Consider the following 26,900-nt stretch of genomic DNA (forward strand, 5'->3'; position numbering starts at 1 on the left):
TAAATTTTTCGGGAGAAAAAAAAGGTGAATTGTGAGGCATGACGAGTTCTTGTTGGTCATTGAGTTTATATATATAAGAAAAGTTGGTATGAGGTTGGGAGGGATTTCAGGCGTTTGAAAACAGACGAATGGACCCTCGAAGTGCTAATGTGTTTTAATTTGGTTGAGTTCCAATAATCAAATGGATATGTAGGATTTATAATTAAATGGATATGTTGGATTTATCTAATAGTTTTATACGATTATTTAATAATACAGACTTTATCTAATAGTTTTATACGATTATTTAATAGTATAAAATTTATCTATAAATTTATATGATTATTTCATAGTTTTTAAATGTAAAATTTGATTAAAAGTGTATAAATAAATAAGAATGAATGAGAATTGAGGAAAATTAGAATGGAGTGATTATACGATGCCACGTACTAATGTAGTTATATAATGGTTTTGATAATCAAATGGATATGTAGGATTTATAATTAAAATGATATGTTGGATTTATCTAATAGTTTTATACGATTATTTAATACTCCCTCCGTCCCAAACGAAATGTCTCATTTCTTTTCGGCACGGAGATTAAGAAATGTGTATAAAGTAGATAAAGTGGGTTGGTGGAAATTATTTAAATATTAAGTATAGAGAGAGTGTATTGCCAAAAAAGAAAACAAGACATTTCGTTTGGGACAGCCCAAAAAGGAAAACAGGACATTTCATTTGGGACGGAGGGAGTAGTATAGAATTTATCTATAAATTTATATGATTATTTAATAATTTTTAAATGTAAAAATTAATTTAAAATGTATAAATAAATAAGAATGAATGAGAATTGAGAAAAATTAGAATAGAGTGATTATACGATGCCACGTAGGATATGATTTATTTTGCTATAATGTAAAAAAAATTGATTAGAAATGTATAAATAAATAAGAATGAATGAGAATTGAGAAAAATTAGAATGAAGTGATTATACGTGGTTAAAACTATAATATATAGATTATTATTATTATTAATAGTAAACTACGGAAAAAAAAGAAGAAGAAATACTCTAGTTGATAGTTCTTCTATACGCTTTTTCTATCTTCACAATTTAATTTGTTTCTGACACTTCATAACTAGATTACTTTTTGCTTTCTAATTCCTTCAAACAATTTATTTCATTAAAGTTGCACGCGGGTTGGAAATAGGACAAAAGGAGCCCAAAACAATTAAATGAAAATATTTATTATCCCAAGAAGTGACTGATTTTCATGAAAGAAATGAGAGGGCCTCCCCTCTCCTGTTGCACCAGCAAAGTGATAAAATCCATTCAAATCTTTCAGTAAAGCAATAATAAACAATCAATGCCTTAATGAAGAGCCGACACCACACCTTATAAATGACTACTACAATAAACATCACTAAAAAAGGAAAAAAGATAAAATGTCAAGGCCTTAACTATGGCTTGATTCTTGATAGCAACAGCCACTGCTTACAGATACAAGCCTATACACAGAGCGAATGTGTGATCATACACTAACTACATCAGAGTTGTTGAAAATCTAAACTACAAATTAACACCAAACAGCAAACCAGCATAGGTTCTGCAGCAGGTAGACAGATGAGTGTTCATCATTAGCAAGATAAGTTGTGAGATGCTTACTGGTTTTCATGTTTACCAAAGAGTGGTATCAGTTGTTTCTCCAGCTCAATTAAACTGAATCAGACACACATGCAATAAGCACGCCGTTAGTAACAGAAACGACATCGTCCTCCAAATTTAAGTAAAGAACTCAGTGGATTACTTACATCTCATACTTGCGGAGAGCCTCACTGCGTTTCGCTTTATACAGCTCGCTGTCTTTAGGAATATTGCTTAAGTTATTTCCTGTTTAACTTGAATGTTATTTTAACTACGACTATGAAAGATGACCAAGCACACATTTAAAATAAATTATCAAATGCATCTGACTGAACAAATTCATGTTTGGAATATTTCTTCCTTTCGTTTTAGTAAGAAAAATAGTTAGTAGCAAAGTGTGCCCTTGCCCATTTAAAGATCAATTCAAAAACATACCAAAAAAGTGGAGTTGGATCCTAAACAAACAAAAAACAAAGATGATAAATAAACTCAGGCAAAATGCATCAAGCAGCAGAAGATATGGGTCCGGCCGGACAATACAACCAATTACTAGAAATGGAAAGGAAGTAGTGCACCTGGAGTTTCAAAAAGTTTTAATATTATGTAAGAGCATTTATATGGTTCCGGTCATGCTAGTTAACTTTTCATATCATATTATATAGCGACAATGAGAAAACTACCTAAATGGATGTTACCTATACAAATCAATGCATAAATTCATGACATGTTTATTTTTGGACATAAAGCAAGTGGAATTACCTGTAAAATGCGGTGAAGAAGGAGCTTTGAATTCAGAATTCTGATCAACGTTTGAAGGAGGTAGTTTAGCAATAATAAGTCCCTGCTTATTAAAACAAAGAGTGAGTTAAGAGTTTATCTTCACACTTCCTGATATATTTTTGTTCATAGATCCATATGAATGTATAAGTCTCAGGACAAAACCAAATAAAAACGTAAATAAGATCAAGACTGCAAACACCTAAAGAGTTGGCCGTATGATCATCTGAAGCAAAGAAGCCGGCACATGATGTTTACATATTGCAACAGTATTTTACATGCAACATCCTCCAGTACAGCGCTAAAATTTTTCAGGTCAAAATTGTATTCCTGTAACATTATTTTATGCATCTAGTGACCTTGCAACCCAAAATTTTCTTATGAAATATTCCACACATTTAACTGGCACCGTAGCCTATACAGTTAGTCTGCATTAACCACAATCCTTACAGTGCCATACAGCCCAAATCAGACTCTTTAGGAAAAACAATCAGCCAAGAAGAACCAAAAGTTCAACATCGCCTAAGACGGGCCTGTTTTTGCATGCTAATCCTCAATGTAGAATTTGAACTAAACTGTTGTGGTAGAACCAACAACAAGCAGCTAAGCTATGCTATGGAATTTTCTCCTACGTTTGAACTTCAATTCAGAGCCTTTCTTTCTATTTCCTATATCCTACAGTGATATTAAAGGGCAGGTGATAACCATTACAACGAAACCCAATAATGTAGAATAAAAAACATAGGAACTTCATGGACAATGCACTAAAACCTTAAAGAGATGATAGGATTTATTAATCCACAATGAGGGAACAAACAATGGAACTATAATACAAAGAAATGATTATCTTCAGATTTATTTTTTGGTTACTGGTGTCATGGCAATTGACAGAAAGGAGAAATCAAATGCATATCATACTTTGAGGCTTTCACAGCATCAATTTGAATATCAACCCTGATCTAATTTATATAAGCTTTTAAAAGTGTTTGCCTTGAGTTTTCTTCTAATTTGGCACTCTATTTATAGGATCTTGAGCTGCATACTTAACCAATTTATCAATTTCCTAGGCCATATCATCTTTCCCTGTCTTTCTCTACATAAAACCCCCAATTATTCAACAGAACCCACCGTTCTCCCCAATTCAGAAAAACCAATATAGTTCGTCAGAAAATTCGAGCAAGTAGCACAGTTTCAATCCTCTCAGTGAAGTCCGTAACATAGATCAGCCACAAACCTCATATTGCGTCATTTACAGCACTATACTTGCAGCAAACTGTAAAATTCATGAAGAAATGAAGAAAAATAACCTGTTTTTCCTTGCGCTTCAGGATTTTGACATGGCATTTCTTAATGTAGTGCATCAAATGGTAGCGCGAATGCCTAGCGTACAAGTCATCTCTGATTTCAGGGTTCGCCGTGAGCCAATCGACGACGTCTTTGGACTTAATCAACTCATCTGTGTCGAGCGATTCCAGCCATGAGTAAACCGGCATCCACTGATCAGTTCGCTGGAATCTATGATCATACGCTTTTTCCTGCTCATTGAGATATCAATTATAGCTTAGAAAAGGGGGATTTGGGGGACAGTGGAGATTTTCTGCATAAATTACCATGGATTGAGGATCATTCGTGCTCATTTTGCTGCTGCACAGAAATTGAAATTCGGTGATGGGAGGCGGTGGCTGTGGTGGTGGCAACTGCGGAGACGCTCAAGTTCCGATGTCACTTCACTCTAGTTATTTTTTCTTTTCGGTTTTTTTTTTTTCTAAAAAAAAATCTTTTCTTTTTTTAGTATTCCAATTCCAATAGTAATTTATTTATCACTATTTGGATAAAATTTATCTGGACAAAATATAGTCAAATATTTTAAAATTTTAATTTTATTTAAATTTTTTCGTTCAAATAAAAGTTAGTTAGTTTTATTGTTTTTTTCATATTATAATTTTTTTGTAATTTTTTAATAATCTTTTTAATCCCTCAAAAAAATTAATTTTTATTATTTTTAAAGTACAAAAACTACAAAAATAATAATAATAATTTAAAATATTTAAAAATTACAAAAAAAAACTACTGTGCGGATAAAGCTATAAAATTTAATTAAATCTTTTTAAATTTGAACCGATTTTTTTAAATAAATCAATTTTTTAAAGTATTTTATATTTTTTTTGTCCGGACAAATTTTGTTCAAATAGCACTATTTCCTAGCATTTGTAAAATATATTTTAAAATACAAAAAATATAGCTGTGAACTTTAGAGTGATTTTTTAAAAACTAGAATGAACTGTAATATATATATATATATATATATATATATATATATATATATATATATAGGGTCGCGTTCAATGGAGACCACTAAATATTCAAATAACAGAGACCAAATCTCAGCTGTTGATCTTATCTAATCTAACAGTTACCATTTATTTACGCCGTGTTCAACAAGATTTTTTTTTGAACATATACAGGATCGAATTCCACAACCCTAAAAAAATCATCATTTATTCATGTCGTGTTCAACGGATTTAATGAACATTCAACGGAATTACTGATATATTCGACGGGTTTGATGAACGTACATCAAATTCATTGAATATGGCGTGAATAAATGCTGATTTTTTGGGGGTTGTGGAATCCGACCATGTATATGTTCAACAAAAAAATTCCGTTGAACATGGTGTGAATAAATGATGACCGTTAGATTAGATAAGATCAATGACTGAAATTGGGTCTTTGTTTTTTGAATGTTTAGTGGTCTCCATTGAACATATATATATATATATATATATATATATATATATATATATATATATATAGGGTGTGGTTCTAGAGAGACCTACATTATTTGTGAGAACGAGAGAACCATCAAATCTAATGCATTCACTGTAAAAATTAATGCATTCGCTGTTAAAATTAATGCACTCAAAAAAATTAAAAAAATTGATCCCTTCAGGATTCGAACCCAGGATCTGCATTCATCCAACAAGATGATGTATCCACCGTAGATCTTGATGATCGAATGGCTGAAAATGATTCTCCGTTCTTTTTTTATTTATGATTCTTTCCTAAACCTCTCCCTATATATATATATATATATATATATATATATATATATATATATATATATGAAGAAGTGGATCATGTAAATCCCCTTATTAATGTAATATGTAGATTTAAATATCAACTACACATTATGTGTATGTAGCGCACTAAGAATGTTATACGAGGAAGAGACCTTCCAAAGCAAAATAGACATATGAGTAAAATAGAAAATATCAATTGCGGATATAAAAAAAATATTTTTTTTATTTTTTTTTTCGCAATGCTCGCTATGTATTGTAAATATGCATATAGTTAAATACAAATATGCATAATATTTTCAAATATAAAATTCGTATTCTATTATATGAAGGGTCGTGCAATGCATATTTGTGTACAATATTATTCATATATGTGTTTATATATATGTATATTTGTGTTCAATTATGTGCATAATTAAGGCGACGAGCGGTGAGCAGCAGCGACAGACACCTGACGAATCGCCTAATGCTATGTATATTTATGTTCAATTTTATGCACATATGTGTTACATATATACATATTTTATGTTCAATTATGTGCATAATTGAGGCGGTGACTAGTGTGAAAAAAAAAAAGATTAAAAAAACTAAAAAATTATATTTATACTAGTATTTTTAATTTTATAACTTTTTATTTCTGTTTTACTCCTACGTGCATTTTGCCTTGAAGAATATCTGTAATTCCACATTTTTATAAGAATTAAGCAAAACTAGCTTGAAGGATAAAAATAATCAGGCCTTGAGATATCTCAAAGTTACAATCCATCAAAGTAAACAGGGACTTAGCCTTACTATTTTTATCTATCAAGCCTAATCCACCAAAGTAAACGCTCCCTAAGAGTATGGTTAGTATATAAAGATAATTATTTTAAGTGGCAACACCCTGTTGTAGCAAAACCTTTTAGTCTTAGAAATTCTAGCCATATAAATAAAAATATAAAAATAATACCCCTTTTAGAAGCGAAAAGTGTGTAATAATGTATTTTGAACTGTTACACACTTTTTCATTTACACATTTTTACTACTATTACACACTTTTGCAAAAAAAAGTGTGTAACAGTATAAAATACATTGTTACATGATTTCGTGATTATGACACGAATTAGTGAAACTCGTGTAATAGTTACATATTTTTGCAAGTGTGTAATAGTCACCATTTTAGAGGCGACAACAATTTATTTTTAAAAAAAAATCATTAAGGCCATACTTGTCATATCCCAGTTTTTAATCACTGATTAAAGACTTAATAATTAGGGTTCGGCATCCATTAATAATAAAACTGATTTGATTTATCTGATGTGATTTAATTGTTATATATGTGTTTTGATGTGCTAAATTCTTATTATTATTTGAATCCGTTTGAGATTTAAAGGATTATTGAGTAGTCAATAATTATTATTTCGGATTATAACTGACTTAGCAAAGTCATGTTATTTAATTTATATACGATAGAAATAGTATTTCTATTATTTACTTGAAGTCGTAATTAATTTTCGACTTATAAAACGAGTTATAAAATATGTAATTTATAGAGAGTTATAACGAAGCTTCGTTATATGGGAACCCGAAATTAGTATTACAAATACAGAATAAGGATTTTATTCATCACATTCATCTAGCACCTACACATACTTTTCATTTCCACATCCATCTTACTCTTAAATAAATTGATGGTGTTGGAAACACTCATCATATGCCAACCATTCCACTAAATAAAGAGATTCTTTACACTTTCTCCAGATCAGCCCATTCCTTTTGCCGGCCATCTTCTACACCTTTAACATCTCAACATGCAACTTACTTTTATTTAACCAAAATCAGCAGCCAACATTCCTCCCATTCCTCCTTAGTTCTTCAATAGCCAAAGAAGAGATTGACTTCATTCAAAGCTCTTACAGTAAACCTCAAGAGGTAAAACTTGCTTTAATACTCCATTAATTTTCAGTTTCTAACATTCTGATCCAAGCTATACGTTCTTATGCTTGAATTATAATTCACAGATTCCAGCTAGACACCAAATACCAGCTACATCGAGGTTACTCCAAATTTCTCTTTATATTTTTTTCTAGTTATTTCTAAATCAAGCATCAAAGCAGCAACAAATACACACATACGCATAATCACTATATTTTCCTAACTATTACGGTTACAAGGTTCCAAAGAATTGATTTTGTTAAGAAAAGAAGAACAGAATAATACACACGCACACATTTTACTATATTCTCTAATCTATTACATGTACAATTAGTTTTAATAAAAAGAAATGAATGAGAAAGAACAGATTTTGAAAACCCTAAGTGCTCTATGTGTGTTTTCTGGACTGAAAATTTTGGGACTTCTTGTGTGTTGTCCGAAAATGGGGAGAGAGGTGAGAGCAGCCGACGGCTGCTCATGGCCGGCGACGGCGCGGCGGTAACCGCCTAGCCCTTGTCCTGCCAAAACGAGAGAGAAGAGGGTAGAGAGAGAGATGGTTAGGGCTTCTGTGAAAAAAAAAAAAGAGAAGAGAAGGGAGAACAGGGGAGGGAAAGAGAGATAAAGGAGAGAGAACTTATCTTTCCGGAGGCGGCCTTGGCGGTGGCGATACGATGACGGAAGCGGCGACGCTCGGCTCTTCCCCGTGAGTCCGGCGGTGGTTGTGGGCGGCGAAGATGGATGCGACGGTGGGGGTAGCCTCTGCTGCCCTATTCCGAGCAAGAGGCCGGAGAAGGAGGCGAGCAAGCGGCGACGACAGCGCACAGCGGAGGCGGAGCGTGGCTCTGTTTTTTCCGGCGAGATAGAGAGAGAAGAGGTGAGAACCGAGGGATGAGTGGCTGTCGCCGTTGCTCCGGCGAGCTCTGGTGCGGCGGGTTCTGGCAGGAGGCCGAGAAGGGAGAGAGAGGTGTGAGAGTGAGAGAGCGGCGCAGCGTGTGTGTGTGTGTGCGTGTGTTTGTGGGTGTGTTTAAAGAGGTAGGGCTTAGTTTGGGCCGAGTTTAATTAGTTTGGTCCGAGTTTTAATTAGTTTGGTCCGAGTTTTAATTAGTTTGGGCCGAGTTTTAATTTATGTGGGCCGAATTTTTTTTTAAAAAAGAAAGAGAGTGGGCCGATTTTTATTTCTATGTGGGCCGATTTTATTTTAATTCTGCTGGGCTCTTTTTGTTCTTAATTGATGGGTTTTTATTTTAGTTGTGTGGGCTAATTTTATTTAAATGGTTGGGCTATTGTTTTAAATATAGGCCTACGAATTTTGGCCTTATTTCCTAAAAAAAAAATGTTTGAATTTTCACTAAATTATTTTTGTGAATTTAAATCTCTTGATTTAAATTTTAATATTTAAAGTTGGGATTATTTATTCTAAATGAAGTCCATTCTATTATTTAAATTATTAATGGACTTTAAAGCAAATATTTTGGGATTAAGCCCCATTTATTATATGATAAAATTATTTTCAAAGCTTACGAGTATGGATTTTTTTTAAATGGTTAAAATGTTTTATTTCATCTCAATGGATTTTAAAATGTTTTATTATTTATAAATGAATAATGGAATTTCTTATTTATTTACATAAAAAAAATGAAATGTATAGAATATTATAAATATGGTTTCTTTTAAAAGAAAAAGGATTAAATTATTTTATGAGTAATTCCATTATAATGGAATTAAAATGTCCTATTAGAATGGCTTCATGTTTTAAAAAAACAATATTGAGACTATTTATGTGGAATTGTGTTATAGAATGATTAAGTATATGATTTACTTTATCAAATGAGCTTGGGATTTAATTGAGATATTAAATTGCTAAGCATATGTTTATAAATGATTTATTTATTTAAGTGATGAAAATGTGCGAAGTATGAGAAAGCATGATTTATAATGATTAAATTTTCAGGGTAATAATATATAGCTTGTTCTTAATTGATGGAGTACTTGACTAAATGACGGGTGTAGAAGGAAGTTATGGATTATGTACATGTTGATGTTCGAACAATTGGGTTCGAACCTATATGATAGTTACATGATAAGTGATTACATTTTATTGATTGAATGAAACGAGATTAATATGGATGCTGCTAGAACCCTAAAACTTTAAAAGATACCCTAGGCACGTAGAATTAGACTTTGTCTTATGACAATTTCTTCACGAACTTATCGACTCTTCATCAATGAAGGTCCGGGCGACAGAAAGTGAAGCAGAAGAAGAAACGACTCCACGCCAGCTTTAAGAACAATTGAGGTGGGCATTATTTTATTATTACGTATATAGAGATCTCCTGCGTGACGTAGGCCTCATATGCGAATATATATGCATGATATGTTTTGACTATTTATTCGGTTCTTATGAAATGCTTATATGTTTAATGCCCTTTATGAAAATGAAAATGTTATGAAAATGAAATGTTTATGAAATGATTGAGTGCCAAAATGTTTATGTTTTTATATGTATCCTATCTGTGTTGGTTCGCCAACTTTAAAGGAAATCCAATTGGGATCCTATGCTAGACAAAGGTCGCTAGCTAGGGTTAACGTGTACACTCATGGAGATCGCGAGTCGCTTGCGACCGGTCTTGGCGTCCGTGGTAAGGAGGCCTCCTTCCCGGCGCGTGATAGAAAGGACAGATATGGATCATATAGACTGAAAATGGGATGCATCCATCTTTATGAAAATGAACGAAATGTTTTAGTAAGCGCATGTCATTTATGAAAACCCCTGTGTGTTACTGTTATGGCAGTTCAATTTATATATGTATGCATGTTGTATTTCGGCTTATGTCACTGAGTATTTTTATACTCAGCCCTGCATGTATTTCTAAATGTGCAGGTTGAGCAGGCGATGGAATGGATCGGTGTTGAGCGGATTTCTCTTTTGATGTTTATGTAATGAAACCTTGAGTATGCATCTCCATATGCATAACTCACACGTTTTTCCGCTGCAAACACTCTGACTTATTTATCATTTCTACTTGAACATATTACTACTTCATTTTAATTAACTTTCATTTGGGGTCTAGTCGTTATGGCAGGCTCGTTTGTTAATTACCCAAGTGGTTATATATATATATATATATATATATATATATATATACCACTAGTTTGTTGTTATTAATGATGGTTATTTAGTAGATTCCCTTTAATTTCCGTTTCTTATTGTTTACCCCAAGTCATAACCCCGGTTAACCCGTCATTGGGATAGTGGGCTGTGACAATACTTGTATATTTACATAAAAAAAAATGCTATTTTTTTCCAATTTTTTATCCTCATGGGTATTTTTTTCGTTTTACTAAATGAGAATGTATAATTTAGTCTATTAACTCTTATTTTAAATGAGTTGATGTATAAAGAGAGTTGAACTCACTATTAATAATAATTTAAATAATTAATATTTTTTGAAAAAAATAAATACTCCCTCCGTCCATGAAAGAACTTCCTAGGAGGGAGGGCACGAGTTTTAAGAAAAAATATTGTTGAATATATTGAGAGGAGTGGTGCTATTTGGCCATATTGTGGCTGGCCATAAAAGAGTTAGCCAAAAAAAAAACGGTTGAGTGAAAAGCAATTTTACAATTATATCCTTAAAATATTATATGTCTTATCTTACGTATTATAGCATAATTAATTCGGTTACCTCTCCCGATAAATCCCCATGAATCTGCTTCTCTCTCCTTATAAATTCCCATAAATTTGGCAGAAATCTTTTCTTCTCTTCCCTGTAAATCTCGCTTCCTTTCATCCTTCCCCTACTGTTTATTCACAAAAAAAAAAAAAAAAAACTCTGCTAGAGAGACTACTGTTTCTACTGTGAAATCCTAAAATTCCAAATATTCTTCTAATTTATGGAAGAAGCAATTAGAAGAGCAAAACTGATTGAGATTTTTGGTGAGTGTTCCGATACCGAAAGTAATAGAGAGAATGAAGTTTTAAATGAATTTCCAGAGTAAAACCAAGAAGTTTCACATGAATTACAAGAGCAAAATCAAGATGATTCATGTGGAGTTCTAAGACAGAATGAAGAAGATGCACCTGAAGTTTTATGCCTAAATGAAGAAGAGCAGATGGAACAAAATGAAGACGATGCACTTGAAGTTTTATGCCTAAATGAAGAAGAGCAGATGGAAGTAGAATCCCAAGAGATTGATATGCGAGCAATCAACGACATGTTGCAAAATGGTCCTCAATCTAGAATGGAATTTCAAAGTAGGGAATGTCTCTTTGCAGCATATCAAGAGTATGCAAAGCATAAAGGGTTCAGTGTATCAACTAGAAATGTACAAAAAGAGAAATATCTCATGATCTCATGTGATAGGGGCCGAAAGCCAAATGTTATCAAGTACAGTAAAAGAATCAATTGTCCAGCCCATGTTAATGCAATAAAACAAGATGACGGTCGTTGAAAGGTGTCGAGCGTGTGCAATACTCATAATCATGATTTGGAGCCACACATGTCTATCATGATGCCTACTCATAGGCATTTGTCAAACAACATGAAGAGACAGTTAGAAGCACGTGATATGGCGGGCATACGAGTATGTAAGAATATAAGATTGCTCGAAGTTCTTGCCGGCGGACCATCTAGCTTAGGAGCGTCAGTGAAAGATTGTAGAAATTTTATTGATCAGAGAAGACGACTAAGACTTGCCGAAGGTGACGCAGCAGCCATTTATAATCTATTTAAGAGGTTGCAACAACAAGACAGGAATTTTTTTCATCTCATGGACCTCGACGACGATAATAGACTCCGCAATGTGATGTGGATTCATCCTCGTAGCCGAGCTGCGTATGAGGAATTTCATGATGTGGTGAGCTTTGACACTACGTATCTTGTAAATCAGTACAACATGCCGTTCGGAACCGTAGTTGGAGTTAACCATCACAATCAATCCATTCTACTTGGATGTGCTTTATTCACGAATGAGCATGCCGAATCATTCAAATGGTTTTTTACAAATTGGTTGGATGCAATGGAAGGTGTTCAACCGACGACAATTTTGACCGATCAATGCGAAAGCATTAGAATTGCTTTGAGAGAAGTTATGCCAGATAGCATTAATCGGTTTTGTCTTTGGCATATTGTTTCCAAGACCAATTCCGATTCTGATTTCAATTCAATGTTATACCATAGTTTAAGCATGGACGAGTTTGAAAGCAGGTGCGATGAATTTTTAACTGAACATAGTTTACATAACAACAAGTGGTTGAAGGACTTGTATGGTGAAAGATAGAGTTGGGTACCTGTATACTCGAATCATATCTTTTGGGCCGGAATGGTGTCTACTCAAATAAGTGAGTCGATGCATGATTTCTTTGATAGGTATATTACATCGAGGAGTACTTTGAAGACCTTTGTTGAGCAATATGAAATTTCTATCAATGATAAGATTCGCAATGAGCTAAAAGCAGAATATGCTTCAAAGTGCAGGAACCTTCAATGTGTTTCAGAATTTAGTTGGGAAGAACAGTTTGCTATGATATACACTAACAATGTTATGTTGTTATTTCATAAACAAGTGAAGCGGATTTGGAACTGCGATGTCAATTCGATGGAAACTATTGATACGTCACGAGAGAGGTATGAAATTTCAGAAAGAGGCAATTTAAGTGGATGGTCGCATAAAGAATTCAATTTCATCGTTGAATATCGGCCAGTTGGAGAATATATCTATTGCAACTGTCGAAAATTTGAGTGCAAGGGAATTTTGTGTTGTCATATACTTAAGGTTTTAAGTTACAAACCATGTGCCAACAAAGATAACTTCTCCTTCCAACAAAAAGTTGACGCCGACGAAGCTCTTTGTGTCACCTAAGAATCAGAGCGAATGCAAGGTTTCTCCATCACCGGAGAATTTGGTGGTCATGTATCACCGTTTACGGGAAGAAAACGTCCAACTGAAGATCCAGATACAAGAGTTCTTTTCTCGTTTAATGTCGACATGTTGAGATCAATACATGAAAGATTTGATCTTTGGGCATAACCCGCTGCTTAAGTTGTATAACCAAACATGGATATGGCGAAGGCAGCTCCAAAGATCCTATTGTGATTGTTCCAGATTCCAGCTCAAGCGAGATTTAGAATATTTCTTACGTAATCGTTTATCTTTAATCGATTGTCAAGTTTATCTTCCTAAGTATTTTGTAATGTCAGGCCAGTTAGATATAATTTGGTCTGTTATATGAGATGTTATCGACGTCTCAAATTTTCTCTAAGTATTATGCTATTGACGATATAATTTGGTATGCTATTATGTTCTATCAACCATGTCAATTTTATCTTGAGTTTCATTAGGATCACATACACAAAGTGTTAGACGAAATTTCTCAACTAAAATAATCACATGAAAAAGATGCATTTTTTGGTTATGAAGTATGTTCTATCAATCATATGAAAATTTTGCTCAAGTTCATGAGGCACACAAAGTATTCGACAAAATTCCTCAACTAAAAAATAACACAAAATCAATAGAAATATGTGAAATCTATGTCTTCCAGTAGCATTTGGATAAGCTACGGGTGTTCCAGAAGCATTTGGGGAAGCATTTGGTGTGAATCTGCAGAGAGCATCTTCAAGGGCTGCTGGTGATAATGATTCATTTCTTCAAAGCGAGCGTTTTTATTCTTCATGAAGAGAGGTGCTTATGTAGAAGAAGAAGAAATGTAGAAGATGAAGAAGAAATGTTTCTCTCTCTAAATGCTTTAATAAAAAGTTCAGTACAGATTTCAACTTTATAGGTTTTTGTCTCTCTAACTTCGAATAGAAACATAAAGGTTATATATGTAATTTAAGATTAAGGCATTATATTATCTAAATTATTTTATTCATTATATCCCTCAAATATTACTAATATACCCCTCTATGGCTGGCCATATTATGGCCGGATAGCTTTACCGTATTGAGAGTGGATAAAAGGCAGTAGAGTGTATTGAGAGTAGTGAAAAAGTATTATAATTAATATTGGGAGTTATGAAAAGTGAAAAGTAAGGGATTATAAGTGGTGGGATATAGTCCAAAAATAGGTAGGAAGTTCTTTTGTGGACGTCCCGCAAGGAAAGATAGGAAGTTCTTTCGTGGACGGAGGGAGTATTTAATATTTTATTAAAAAATGTATATTTCCTCTGTTCCATCTTGACACATTTTCTTTGAGCACGAAGATTAAAATGATGTGTTAAGAGTGTAAAGTGGGTAGACACTAATTATTTAATGTCTATAGATAAGATAGATGCCACATATTATTTTTTTAAAATGCATTATAAATGAGATAAATTAAAAAGAAAAATATATCAAGATAAATGGAACGAACAAATAAAATATTATTAATAGAATGTCACAAAATAATAATTAAAATATTACTAATGAGACAGAGTGAATATAAAATAGAGGGCGCGTCGCCGGAGAAGGAAGAAGGGGAGGGGCTGTGCGCGCGCTTGTGTGTGCGGTGCAGTGGGTGCGTGTGTTTGTGTGTGTGCCTGAGAGAGAGAGAGAGAGAGAGAAAGTGTGTGTATTGTGATTTGGCAATTCCGGCAACCACGTTGGCAATTTCGGCTGCCACGTTGACAATCCGACTACCACCTCAGATTGATTTGGGCGAAATTGAAAACGGTGGAACAATTGAGAACAAAGTATAAATTCATGTATTTTCTGACCAAAAAAAAGTGATGATATATACCAGAAAATTAATAAACTTGATGTATTTTAAGGCAATAACCCCTTATATATATATATATATATATATATATATATATATATAAAATAATTGGTTTATATAAAAATAATCTCAAATTATATTATTGTTATTGTAATTTTATCATTTTTTATAAATTGAATTATCATTATACAATACTTAATACGCCGTATGATATTTATTGAGTTGATAATATTGTTATTATACATTATTCGTATAGAATAATACTCCCTCCATGCATGAAAGAACTTCCTAGGAGGAAGTGGCACGGGTTTTAAGAAAAAATATTGTTGAGTGTATTGAAAGTGGATAAAAGGTAGTTGAGTGTATTGAGAGTAGGGATGTCAATGCAGCCCGAAACCCGTGGGCCGACCCGAATAACCCGACAAAATTAGAGGGTTAGGGTTGAAAAATCGCAACCCGAAAAAACCTCCAGCCCGATTAGCCCGCACCCGACTAACCCGGAACCCGATAGGGCTAGCCCGAAAACCCGATGGGCTGGCCCGGTGGGCTGACAGAATTGTAACTGATGCATCCAGTTACAACTTCTGCTATGTTTAGATCTATGGTATTTGCTTAAATATATATATGTAGCCTCATTAAAAAAAGTGAAATTAATTAGTCAGAATATATATATGTGTGTGTGTGCAATCTCATTAAAAAAGGTGAATTTAATTAAGGATTTTTATGTAGAAATTGATTATTAATATCTCATTAGTTAGAAATTAATTATTAGTATCTCATTTTAAAGTGATACCAAATTTTTTTTTTTTTTCTATCAATGAGACATGCATGGCAAATCCACTAATTATTCAGTAATAATCCAGATTGATTCTAGTGCATTGATACATGTTAAATTTTACTATCTCACTTTAATATAATTTTGTTTATGTAATCTTGAATATCTTATATTTTTGCATTTCATGCTTTGCTATATAATTTATATCTTTAATATCTATGTATATTTTATACATTATACATTAGATCATTATGAATAATAAAATACAAATGATAATTTTATTTTTACGCCTTTAACCTGATTAGCCCGATGGGCTAGCCCGAAACCCGAAAGTTTAGGGTTAGGGTTGAAGATTTACAACCCGAAAAAATCTCCAACCCGATTAGCCCGCACCCGATTAACCCGGAACCTGATAGGGCTAGCCCGAAAACCCGGTGGACTGGCCCGATTGACATCCCTATTTGAGAGTGGTGAAAATGTGTTATAATTAATATTGAGAGTTGTGAAAAGTGAAAAGTATAATCCAAAAATAGGTAGGAAGTTATTTTGTGGACGTTCCAAAAAGAAAATATAAGAATTTTTTTGTGGACGGAAGGAGTAATATTAGTATATTTTTATATGTATTATTTAAAAATTATAGAGTATGCTCTGGTCTGTGCGCACATGATAGTAGTATAATATTAGTAATATATAACAAAAAAGAGTTGAAATAGTAGTAAAATATTTCAAGAATAATAATTAAATAAAAATAAAGAAAATCATTACTTAGCTATAGCAGTTAGCACGTCTTCAAAAATCAAAATAATTTGCATCTCTTCTAACAAAAATACCCAATTTGCAAAACCACCATTAACGAACCTCTCCTTTTCACTTTCCTCTTGAAACCCTAATCATGGAATTGATCAACTTCGCCAAAGGCTATGGCAAAGTCAACCCCGCAGAAGCAGAAGACAATCCCCCCGACTCCCCACCAAACCACCAGCGGCGGCGCATCATCGCCTTCTCTCTCGCCGTCTTCCTCACCCTCACCATCACCATCACTTCTCTCATCACCGTTCTCATCCACGAGTCCGCCGCCGAGTCGGAACCGTCGCAACTCGCCTCCAACTCCGCCGATCCCCTCAAAACCGTCTGCTCGGTAACTCGGTACCCTAACTCATGCTTCTCCTCAATCTCTCCCCTCAACTCGCCGCCCTCGAACAATCCGCTCCAATTCTTCAACCTCTCTCTCCACGCCAGCCTGCTCGAGGTGTCGAGCCTCAAGAGCCAGCTGCCGGAGCCGAACACCGAGCCGGCGATGAAGGACTGCGCCGAGCTGTTCGACGGCGCGGCGAGTCAACTCGGGAGGTCGGCCGAGTTGATCTGCGTGGGTCCCGGGGAAGAGGTGTTGACGGAGATGAGGATCAGCGACCTGCAGACGTGGATCAGTGCTGCCTTGACTGATCTCGACACGTGTCTTGATGGGCTGGCAGAGATGGGATCGACGGCTGTGGGTGAGTGGAAATTGAAAGTGCAGAAAGCTAAGGAGTACATCAGCAACACCTTAGCAATTCTCACCAATATACGAAGCCTTTCTCAGAAATTCGGCCTCGCGATGCCTTGATTAAACCATTGACACCGACAATTCGTCATTTTTCGTTCTTTTTTATTTTTTGGTTGGTTTCTTTGTATTTTTATATGTGAGTGTAATACTTATTAAACTACTGTATTTATGCCTTTTCTTCGATGATTATACTATGTGGAATATATACGATCACGATGTAATGAAATATATACTTGCAATTTTCCCAACGACCGTTCTGTCCTATGTGAATAATCAATGATATTTAATACCTAAAGAAAATCAATGTTATTTAAGTTTAAATAGGTCTCTTCTAAATTAAATTCATTGGTAACTTAAACGTTATTAACCATGCCGTAAATGTAGTATATATGGTTCATATAATTTCAGGTTGGCTCACTCGTTGAGTTGGTAGATATGGGCCATCTGGAGACCCAAATAAACAAGTTCCTAAACTTCCATTCGTCAAAGGTATATTACGACACACTTGACATTTTAGAGTGAATTAGCATTATTATTTTAAAAAGTGAGCAATTGCGATTTTTCATTTTACTGAATATAGTATATTTTTTTCTTTTTCCCTTTATTTTATGCACCTAGTTGCAAATAGTTTCCATTTGGGAGGGCTAAATATAGCTTGGGGCAACACCCTTATTTAGCCAAAATCTTTTAGTTGCAGAAAATTCTAGTTATACAAATAAAATTATGAATTTTATGACCAAAATACAATTATATCGTGTAGCAGTGTAACAGTGCAAGGTGGGGATTGCTACTACTGATGAAATGTGTTAATGCAGATGGTGGTCCCAGTGAAGAAGATACTATATGTTGCGGATGAGAAGAATTCCGCCCTTGCAAAAGCTCAACAAATTGTGTCCCGATCTATCAATGGATTTTCATAGGAAAGTGTATTGCTGTTTAATATTCCCTCTGTCCCATAAAAATATATATAATTTTCTTTTTTCGTCCATCCCATGAAAACATGCATAATCCATTTATAGTAGTAATAATTATCCCACTAAACATTACAATCAATATAAGACCATTTCTTCAGTTACACTATACTTTATAGAATTTCTTAAAACTCGTGTCGTCACATTCTATGCATGATTTTGTGAGATGGAGGAAGTAGAATACTTTTATCACAAATGTTGAGACATGCCTTCCTGTGCACAAGCAATTTCCTTTTTCCTTCTTTTGTGTTCGCTTGCCTTCCTACAAATGTGAACCTAAATATCTTAAATTAATTGTAATGTGAAAATATTACATTGAAAGTGATCCATATAAAAACAAATTGTGACAACTCGTGCACTGCATCTATAAAGTAATTGCACTGAACTCTATGTTCATCAAATATTAAGAATTACTTATGATTCAGTATCATTACTTATAGTTTTCACAATAAGAAGCTTTTATTTGAACTACACACTATTACCATAATTATACTCTCTGTATCCACAATATCGTTTCACTTTTATCATTTTGGTCCGTCCATAATGTTATTTTTACTTTCATTTATAATATTAAAGTTCACAAACTCTACTAACAATAATAATGGAACTCAAACTCCACTCACAACAATATCCACTACTATCAAAAATTTATTTAAGAATCTTTCAGTGTGGAAGTGGAACTGTGGAAATGAAGCACCATTAATTATAGTTTTCACGATAAGCTTTTATTAATTTTTTTTTTTCGTATTACCGTGGCTTGAATTTAAGTTGGTTTGGGCTTTTGTGGAATTAATATATATATATATATATATATATATATATATATATATATATATTAAAGGATTTTGTTCTAATAACTTTATCTTGTAAATGATAAATTTATTTTTAAACTTAATAAATGGTCAAATATTAAGAAATTGCACAGAATCCAAATTATCTTTGCTCAACCCGTGCCCTGACCATCACATGTAAAATAATTCCCACGTTCAATACATAAGTAACCCCATTAATTAATTTGATTGAAGCTACAAGTTTACGACGAATTGATCGATTCTAAAACCTTTTTATATAAATGATTGTAAACATTTGTATACTTGTACAATTTAACTAATGACCAATTTTACACATAGAGAATAATTAATGGAGTACTAATTTGTACTTTTTAAAAAATTTATACTTCTTTGCCTCGTTGTACAATTACTACTCTTTTATACTCCCTCCGTCCTTGAATTCAAGGCCTACATGAAAAAACACGGGTTTAAAAAAAAAGTATTTTTATTAGTTGAGTATAGAAAGGGTCCCACAAAATATATTGTTTATTGGTTGAGTGGAGAAAGGGGCCCACAAAGTGTATTGTTTATTAGTTGAGTGGAGAAAAAATGTTGGGACCCACCAATTAAAATATGAATAAAACTTACTAAAAATAAATAGGCCTTGAGTTGGTGGACGGACCAAAAAGAAAAGTAAACCTTGAATTAGTGGACGGATGGAGTATTAAATTACTCAAAATTATAACAAAATTTGAAAATACTATCACTTTCATAAATAGCATGAAGTTCTAATTTTGATGTAAAGTTAATTATAACGCACATGTTAGAATGTTATAATCTCTATATCCACGAAACATCTTTCTATCTTTCCATTTCCATTTGTGTACCAAATATCTTCTAAGTTTATTGTTAAAAATAATCTCACTAACTATCGTAATTACAATTCCTACATATCTACATATTATCACTAATGAACTCGCCACTTTTTATTTTAATTGATCCATTAATCACTATAGTCACTTTAATTTGCGACACAACTAATTTTTCTTAAAAGTTGTGCCGAATCCTTTTAGGATGATATTTCATTGACATAAAAAGTACTAGCTCACTAATTTATCCGAAATAAAATTATTTAAAGCATCACATCTTTAGATATTGTAAATAGATATTACTCCACTCCAGTCTTACAAAACATAGAATTAAGTTGTGGTCTCCCTTCTTGCACACTAAGTATTGGACTCATGCTGCAATCAATCAATCAATCAAATCTACTTATATACAAAAACTACTTTTTCTTGCATTCAGCAGCATGGCTTCATGCAGTATTAACAAGAAAAGTTTGTAGTTCTTAAAAATCAACACTTGGAGTAGCTAGGAAAAGGGTGATATGAGTAATATAACCAAAATACACATCAACAACAAACACAGCTTTCTCCATTATCAACAACTAAGCAGCTACACTGAGAAGCAGGATCCAAATATATTACAATAGGGCATCTCCCCTCGTCTCGAAACAAGGAAAATGAGACAACAAAACTATCAATCTCGACTGCATCAGCACCTGTATTAATTCTTCTTCGTAGCCTTGGTCATGGAAAGTGCGGTGATTACTCGTACCTGTATTCTTCTTCGTAGCCTTCGTTGTGGAAAGTGTGGTGATTACTCCTCGGAGTGGTGTCCCTGGACTGCGCGGAAATTGAAAACCATACGAGTAAGACCAAAGAATTGTTGATAAATGGAGTGAAAGTGTGACTGTCATACCTTGTTTGTCATCTTTTCATATGCCTGAGATCCACTTTCATGGATATACTTCTGTGCTGCAGTTAGGATGTTATCGGGCTTGCTAAAGGCGTCTTTCTTTCTGGGAACGTACCACAGGTTAACTGACTTCTGCCGAGTAACAATGTAAGGCCTTACATAGTGCTCGTAGACATAAGCAGCCCCGCTAAAGTGCGGGATCACCAACCAGCACATGAAGATTAGCTTCGCATATGACCACAGTGGGAACCTACGGAATTGCACAAACATTCATCATTACAAACATTGATTTTCATTATCAAGAAACTAGTTAACGATATTTATACGAACAAAAAATCATCTCTTGCTCTGTATTCAACTAATCTAAAGCTATTCACATATCTTTCACTGTATTCAAGTGATCAAATTGTAGTAGTTTATTTCAAATTGTGTCCACCACACTTGTTGGTCAGCATTATTCATCATCATTCTTCTCCTTTTTCATTTTTGTTTCAGACTTTGTTCATATCTGAGGAAACATTAACCACCTAGATGATTTGTTAACATTAACAAACTCTTTTCTCACCATCAGCTAATTTCTACCCTGGTCCCAACTCGAGCTCACATCTAACTAGATTCAAAGCAAAGTATTGAAACTCCACAGTATAAAGCTATCCCAATTAGCATACCTTTTAGGTAATCAAAAGAAATTTGAGTTCCTCAATATAATCTTAATGTAAGCACAAGTTTCAAAACAATAGACCTACATCACATATAGCCAACCTAGAAATCACATAATCTTAGCAAATTAGAAGAGACTTACCATTCAATAAGCTTTGCAAAAGTGAGCTCGAAAAGAGTAATCATAGAGTAAAGAACCCAATAAGTTAGCCATTGTTGATCATCAATAGCTGACTTGGTCTCAATTGCCCTAATCGATGCATATCTGATTACGACCTCAAACACCAGAAATTAATCAGCACAATGGGAAATAAAACACTCTTCAAAATATACGGAAAATATTAAACCACAGAAATAAAAAGGTTAAGAAGAAGAGGCATAGCCCAACTTACAGAGGATACAGCAGAGAAATCACAGGCCTGCATAATCATAAGATTAAAAAAAAAAATTTATTTCTATAGATAAACACTGTAAATTGAATTCGACCGTGAGAATGAAAACCCAGTTGCAATATTTAAAGCACAACAAAACTTAAAATCGAGAAGAAAGCAGCAATAGAGAGGATGGTACCCAGCAAGCACGTCGATATTAGTAATGAGCAATTTAAAGATGCTTGAGGCTCCAGATCCCCCTTCGTTTCCACCCATTATCGGTTATCCTAGCTCGAAGAAACAAAATTATTTGGAAAGAAAGCAGGGTGTTGTTAGTTGTTAGTGTGGGCGAGCGCACTGAAAGTTGAAGGTGCCAGCCACTTATATATGTGTATACCCAGAAAAAGAAAAGCGAGGAGAGAGAGATAAAAGTTGATTGACAAGTGTTTGTCTGAAGCCACAGAGGAGGTCGGTCACTGCGCACTTTTATTACCTCACCAAAGACTGCCACTTGTCTATTGCAGATAGGGATGACAATGGGCCTGATCTGGACCGGATCCTGCTTGATCCAGATCCAGATCCATGTTTTTATACTTAGATTCAGATTCCATTCAGATTCATTGGATTCAAAAAATAGGATCCAAACCCAGATCCATATCATTTTATTTTCTAAAATAAATTCTAAGCTAATTAAATAATAAAATAAAAATCATAACAATTGTCTAAAGTTTCAATAATCATTTAAACAAAAAATACACCATAATCCATTTAAAACTAAACAATCCAAAATAATAAGAACAACATAATCCATTTAAAACCAAACAATCCAAAATAAGAAATAACATAATAATCTTAATATTGAAACGATCAATTTCTGTAATCCTCAAAGATGCTTCCATGTTGCAGCTACTTTCAACATTATCAACATCCTACAAAAATTAAGAATAAAATATAATGAGAAATAATACTTATTTCAATTGTAAAAATAAAACTTATTGGTTCATTTCACCAACAACCCAACGGTCCCAACCAATAAGAAATTAAAACATGAAGAGTCGATTCCTTTCACCAACAACCCATACAATAAGAAATTAAAAATAAGAAATCAAAACATGAAGAGAACCGACTGCACTGACACAAAACATGTTCGAAGTCGAAGGTTTACCTGAGCAGCTGAGCCCTTAGAGGAGGACGAGCAGCGGCGGTGGAGGGGCCGAGATGAAGTGGTTCAGTCAAAGCCTCAACAGAGGTGGTCAGGTGAACGGCCGGACCGCTGAGCCTGAGAAGCTGCTCAAGTCCGAGAGGGATTTCGGGTGGGGGAGGGGGTAAGACCGGAGGTGGACGAAGGTGGATGGCCGGAAGCGGCTCAATAAGCGGGTGAGGGAGGACTCCGATTTGGAGATGAGCGGCGCTGGGGGCTAGCTGGGCCGAGAAGTTCTGATTCTAAAATTGAATTGTGGTGTAAAGTTAGGAATTTAGGTTTAGGGAATTAGGGTTTGATAAAAATAAAAAATAAAAATATTATATATTTAAATATAACAGGGTCCATGGGCCGGATCTGGGTTTTATTTCAACTACTCCAGATCCAGATCCGAGATTTTAGGGAATGGTCCAGATCCGGTCCAGATCCGCCGGGTCCAAATTTTGCAAGGTCCAAATTCGAAAAAAAGGTCTGAATTCGCGGATCTGGACCGGGTCTCGGATCCATTGCCATCCCTAATTGCAGATCACCATTTCTTTTTTATTCTAAACTCAAACAGAATACATCTAAATTTTACTCAAACTCTCCTAGTAAGATATTGTTTAAATACATATATCAATTCTATAAAATATGGAATATTTTGATTTAATATGTCTATGTTTTTAAGTTGATATTTAATATAAATCGTTTAAATATAAAAATTAAAAAATTATAATTATTTAAAGAAAATTATACATCTCTATCCCTCTTTAACAGTTACATATTCCCTACGTTCCATTAAAAATAACAGATTACTTTATTGCGCGTAAAATAAAGAGAAGGGGTAAAGTGCGTAAAAATGATAGGACTTATATTTTTTTATGTTAAATTACAAATCACTTATAGAAGGACAACACAAAACAAAATACAAGTCATTTTTAATAGGACAGAAGGAGTATTAGTTATTATATAAGTCATATGTTAATATATATAGAGTAAAATTTTGGAATAGCCAAAATGGATCATAAAACACAAATTATGGTCACTCATTGAAAAAATATAAATTTTGGCCATTTTTATAGCTTTGGGACGTTTTTGCCCTTAATTGGGCGGACTGGGTAGGGTCAGGAGCGCGGGTCGCGTGCCGGGTAGGATCAGGCACGCGGGTCGGGTTAGGCACTTATGGCACTATTAGTGCCATAAGTGCCAACGAAAATTTTTTTTACTCCCCCTGCCCTGTCTACCCCCCAGACCCCCGACCCCACCCACCCCCAAGCCAAATACAAAAAAAAATTTTACTCCCCCTAGATAAAAATAAATCAAATTTTACTTTTGTTATTTTATTTTATGGCACTAATAGTACCATAAGTGCCAACGAAAATCCAAAATAAAATAAAGTAAAATGGTCTTTTTAGCAAATAGTGCCATAAGTGCCAAACATGCAGAACAAATATAGAAACAACAGCATCATCTAAACCCTAAATGGATAATCTAAACCCTAAATGGAATATCTAAACCCTAGGGGAAGTGTTTAAAAAGTTCATTTTGGCTTGGGGGTGGGTGGGGTCGGGGGTCTGGGGGGTAGACAGGGCAGGGGGAGTAAAAAAAAAATTGTTGGCACTTATGGCACTAATAGTGCCATAAGTGCCTAACCCGACCCGCGTGCCTGATCCTACCCGGCACGCGACCCGCGCTCCTGACCCTACCCATTCCGCCCAATTAGGGGTATATTAGGCATATTGCCTAATTAATGGCCATAATTTGTGTTTTTAAAATTAGTGGCCAAATATTGTGTTTGCATGTTCAATGTGGCCATTTGACACCATTGTTTCAAAAGATATATATAGGGGTGGGCTACCGTGAGTGCACATCTTAAAATAAGAAATAAAAGCAATTTTTAATATATGAATTTTATGTAGAACACTAATGAATTCGCTGTATAAAGGTATGAATTGTGAAAAATAAATTTTTGCTACCTTTGAGATTCGAACTCAGGACCATAAATCCATCCAACATGATTACGAATCAACCGTAGATCTTGATGATCTAAGGGCTGAAAATGATTCTTATTTTATATCTTAAGAAATGCTCTTATTTATATATTAACAAATAAAAATGTTAAAAGAAATACATTAGTTATTTTTTTTGTATATATTAATTTTCAAGTCAGATAACTTAGCCCAAAATAAAAAAAAATTATAATTAATATCAAAAGTTTATAAATGATTTTTTTTTAACTCAAATAATTTATAACCCGTACAATTCACAATTCGATAGGATCGGCCGAAATTCAGTGGATCAACTTGATTACATACCTAGGTGTAGGATCAGATGGGATCATCCGTTTCACTGTTTTTTTGTGTACCATTGTGTGCCACCCTTAATTTATTTATTTTATAATTATTTTTTATAAAAATAAAAAAATATTATTATATTTTGAATTCTAATTAATATTTATAACTAAAAATTGAAATTTAAAAAAATTATATACCCTAACTTTGAATTAGTGAACCCAAATAATCAATTATTAATTCAAATAAATAACAAAAAATAATTATAAACCCTAATTGGATGAGTGAACCCTTGTTAATTATCTTTTTATAATATTAAAACATAATAAATCAAAATTGAAGAAAATATAGTTAAAAATTATAATAAATTAAGAATGATACACGGTGGTATACACAAAATAGTGGAAGAGAGGATCTCATGTGGTGTAGGACTCTCCTAATATTTGTCATAATGGCCGGATTCTCTCTCACTTATGTACTCACTGATTACATACCTAAGCGTAGAACTCTATACTCACTCCGTCCTACTGGCAATGATTCACTTTCTTTTTCGTCTATCTAATTAATAATGGTTTGTTTTAAAATAAAAAATCATTTCTTTTTCATAAAAAAATTATAGATTCCGTCACTTTTTATCATTTTGGGTAAATATCATATTAAAACTTAAACTATTCCCGTTTTATCAAAAATACCCTGAAAGTTTCCAAATGCTCTGTAAACCCTCAAAGTATCAAAGTTTTATCAAATATATCCTGCATCTATTTTCCGGTCACCAGAAATGTGATGTGGCTCGCCGGATGACACAGTGTAATTTAAATTTTATTTTTTTTAATCCATATCATTTCATATTCTATTTTTTAATCCATGTCATCCATGCTCTCCCTCTCTCTATCCCTACATTTCCTCTCCCCCTCTCCCTGCCGTCTCTTTTATCATCCAATTTCCAGCAAGTCGTCCATCAAGTTTTACACTCAAGCTCATACAAATTCATCTTTTATTGTCTCCTTTCAGCATGAGCTCAATATCTATCATTGCATCTCATTTTGAAAATTCCAACAAACTCATACATTCATCTCAGTATATGGACTTTGTAATTGCTTATGCAATAAGCTGCTAATGATTTACAAATGAGAACAAATGAAAAATCGAACAAGATTTGAGTTTGGAACTTGTGTGTGTTTTGTGTTGTGAGAGAAGGGGAGAGGATCTGGCCGCAAGTGTCAGCTGCCACGACAACGGTGGAGACGATTCTTCGTCGTCGGTCAGTCTGAGTGAGGGCAGAGACGAAGTCGGCTGTGACTTGGGCTGCCGGTCGATTGAGAGAAGGAAAGAGGGAGACTGGGGACCTAAGGCTCGGTGGCAGCAGCTTTCCGGCCGAGCGTTCGCCAAAAATTGAAGGGGGATAGGAAGTGGGGTCTGGAATTGGGGCTTAGGGTTTGGGCGGCGGCTCTGGAATTGGGGCTTAGGATTTGGGCGGCGGCTCTGCCGCCATTC

General features: G+C 34.1%; 4 protein-coding genes across 6 annotated transcripts; 2 read left to right on the forward strand and 2 right to left on the reverse strand.

The window, feature by feature from the left end:
* Window positions 1-1,296: 1,296 nt before the first annotated feature.
* Window positions 1,297-4,196, reverse strand: LOC131021306 (uncharacterized). 3 transcript variants are annotated; one of them, XM_057950437.1, is made up of 5 exons: window positions 4,009-4,196; window positions 3,706-3,933; window positions 2,381-2,462; window positions 1,789-1,867; window positions 1,297-1,696 (listed from the first exon to the last, which is right to left on the reverse strand). In XM_057950437.1, exons 1-5 carry the CDS (start codon window positions 4,033-4,035, stop codon window positions 1,639-1,641), a joined length of 474 nt encoding a protein of 157 aa, XP_057806420.1. In that variant the 5' UTR covers window positions 4,036-4,196; the 3' UTR covers window positions 1,297-1,638. The 3 variants fall into 3 exon arrangements, with proteins under 3 accessions (XP_057806420.1, XP_057806422.1, XP_057806421.1); XM_057950439.1 differs by having other exon boundaries at window positions 1,789-1,836; window positions 4,009-4,168; XM_057950438.1 differs by having other exon boundaries at window positions 1,789-1,840; window positions 4,009-4,168.
* A 7,306-nt stretch (window positions 4,197-11,502) lies between these two features.
* On the forward strand, window positions 11,503-12,669 carry LOC131023347 (protein FAR-RED IMPAIRED RESPONSE 1-like). Its single transcript, XM_057952888.1, has 2 exons — window positions 11,503-11,777; window positions 11,916-12,669. The coding sequence occupies exons 1-2, from the start codon at window positions 11,503-11,505 to the stop codon at window positions 12,667-12,669; spliced, it is 1,029 nt and encodes a 342-aa protein (XP_057808871.1).
* A 3,980-nt stretch (window positions 12,670-16,649) lies between these two features.
* Window positions 16,650-17,653, forward strand: LOC131021308 (pectinesterase 3). Its single transcript, XM_057950440.1, has one exon. The coding sequence runs from the start codon at window positions 16,755-16,757 to the stop codon at window positions 17,463-17,465; it is 711 nt and encodes a 236-aa protein (XP_057806423.1). The 5' UTR covers window positions 16,650-16,754; the 3' UTR covers window positions 17,466-17,653.
* Window positions 17,654-20,514: 2,861 nt separating this feature from the next.
* On the reverse strand, window positions 20,515-22,425 carry LOC131021309 (HVA22-like protein a). Its single transcript, XM_057950441.1, has 5 exons — window positions 22,135-22,425; window positions 21,957-21,983; window positions 21,707-21,829; window positions 20,908-21,154; window positions 20,515-20,831 (listed from the first exon to the last, which is right to left on the reverse strand). The coding sequence occupies exons 1-5, from the start codon at window positions 22,209-22,211 to the stop codon at window positions 20,754-20,756; spliced, it is 552 nt and encodes a 183-aa protein (XP_057806424.1). The 5' UTR covers window positions 22,212-22,425; the 3' UTR covers window positions 20,515-20,753.
* Between the last annotated feature and the right edge of the window lie 4,475 nt (window positions 22,426-26,900).

This window comes from Salvia miltiorrhiza, chromosome 4, assembly GCF_028751815.1.
Source record: "Salvia miltiorrhiza cultivar Shanhuang (shh) chromosome 4, IMPLAD_Smil_shh, whole genome shotgun sequence".
Classification (NCBI taxonomy): Eukaryota; Viridiplantae; Streptophyta; class Magnoliopsida; order Lamiales; family Lamiaceae; genus Salvia; species Salvia miltiorrhiza.

Excerpts from the sequence above, each read along its gene's own strand:
- LOC131021306 (XM_057950437.1), bottom strand. The coding sequence starts at position 4,035 with ATGAGCACGAATGATCCTCAATCCATG. Across the intron at positions 2,463-3,705 it reads TGAAGCGCAAGGAAAAACAG|GGACTTATTATTGCTAAACT; the intron begins GTTATTTTTCTT and ends TTTAATAAGCAG. Across the intron at positions 1,868-2,380 it reads TTCTTCACCGCATTTTACAG|GAAATAACTTAAGCAATATT; the intron begins GTAATTCCACTT and ends CAAGTTAAACAG.
- LOC131023347 (XM_057952888.1), top strand. The coding sequence starts at position 11,503 with ATGGAACAAAATGAAGACGATGCACTTGAAGTTTTATGCCTAAATGAA. Across the intron at positions 11,778-11,915 it reads CGAAAGCCAAATGTTATCAA|GCATTTGTCAAACAACATGA; the intron begins GTACAGTAAAAG and ends GCCTACTCATAG.
- LOC131021308 (XM_057950440.1), top strand. The coding sequence starts at position 16,755 with ATGGAATTGATCAACTTCGCCAAAGGCTATGGCAAAGTCAACCCCGCA.
- LOC131021309 (XM_057950441.1), bottom strand. The coding sequence starts at position 22,211 with ATGGGTGGAAACGAAGGGGGATCTGGAGCCTCAAGCATCTTTAAATTG. Across the intron at positions 21,830-21,956 it reads ATTTCTCTGCTGTATCCTCT|ATATGCATCGATTAGGGCAA; the intron begins GTAAGTTGGGCT and ends GGTCGTAATCAG. Across the intron at positions 21,155-21,706 it reads TTTGCAAAGCTTATTGAATG|GTTCCCACTGTGGTCATATG; the intron begins GTAAGTCTCTTC and ends GCAATTCCGTAG.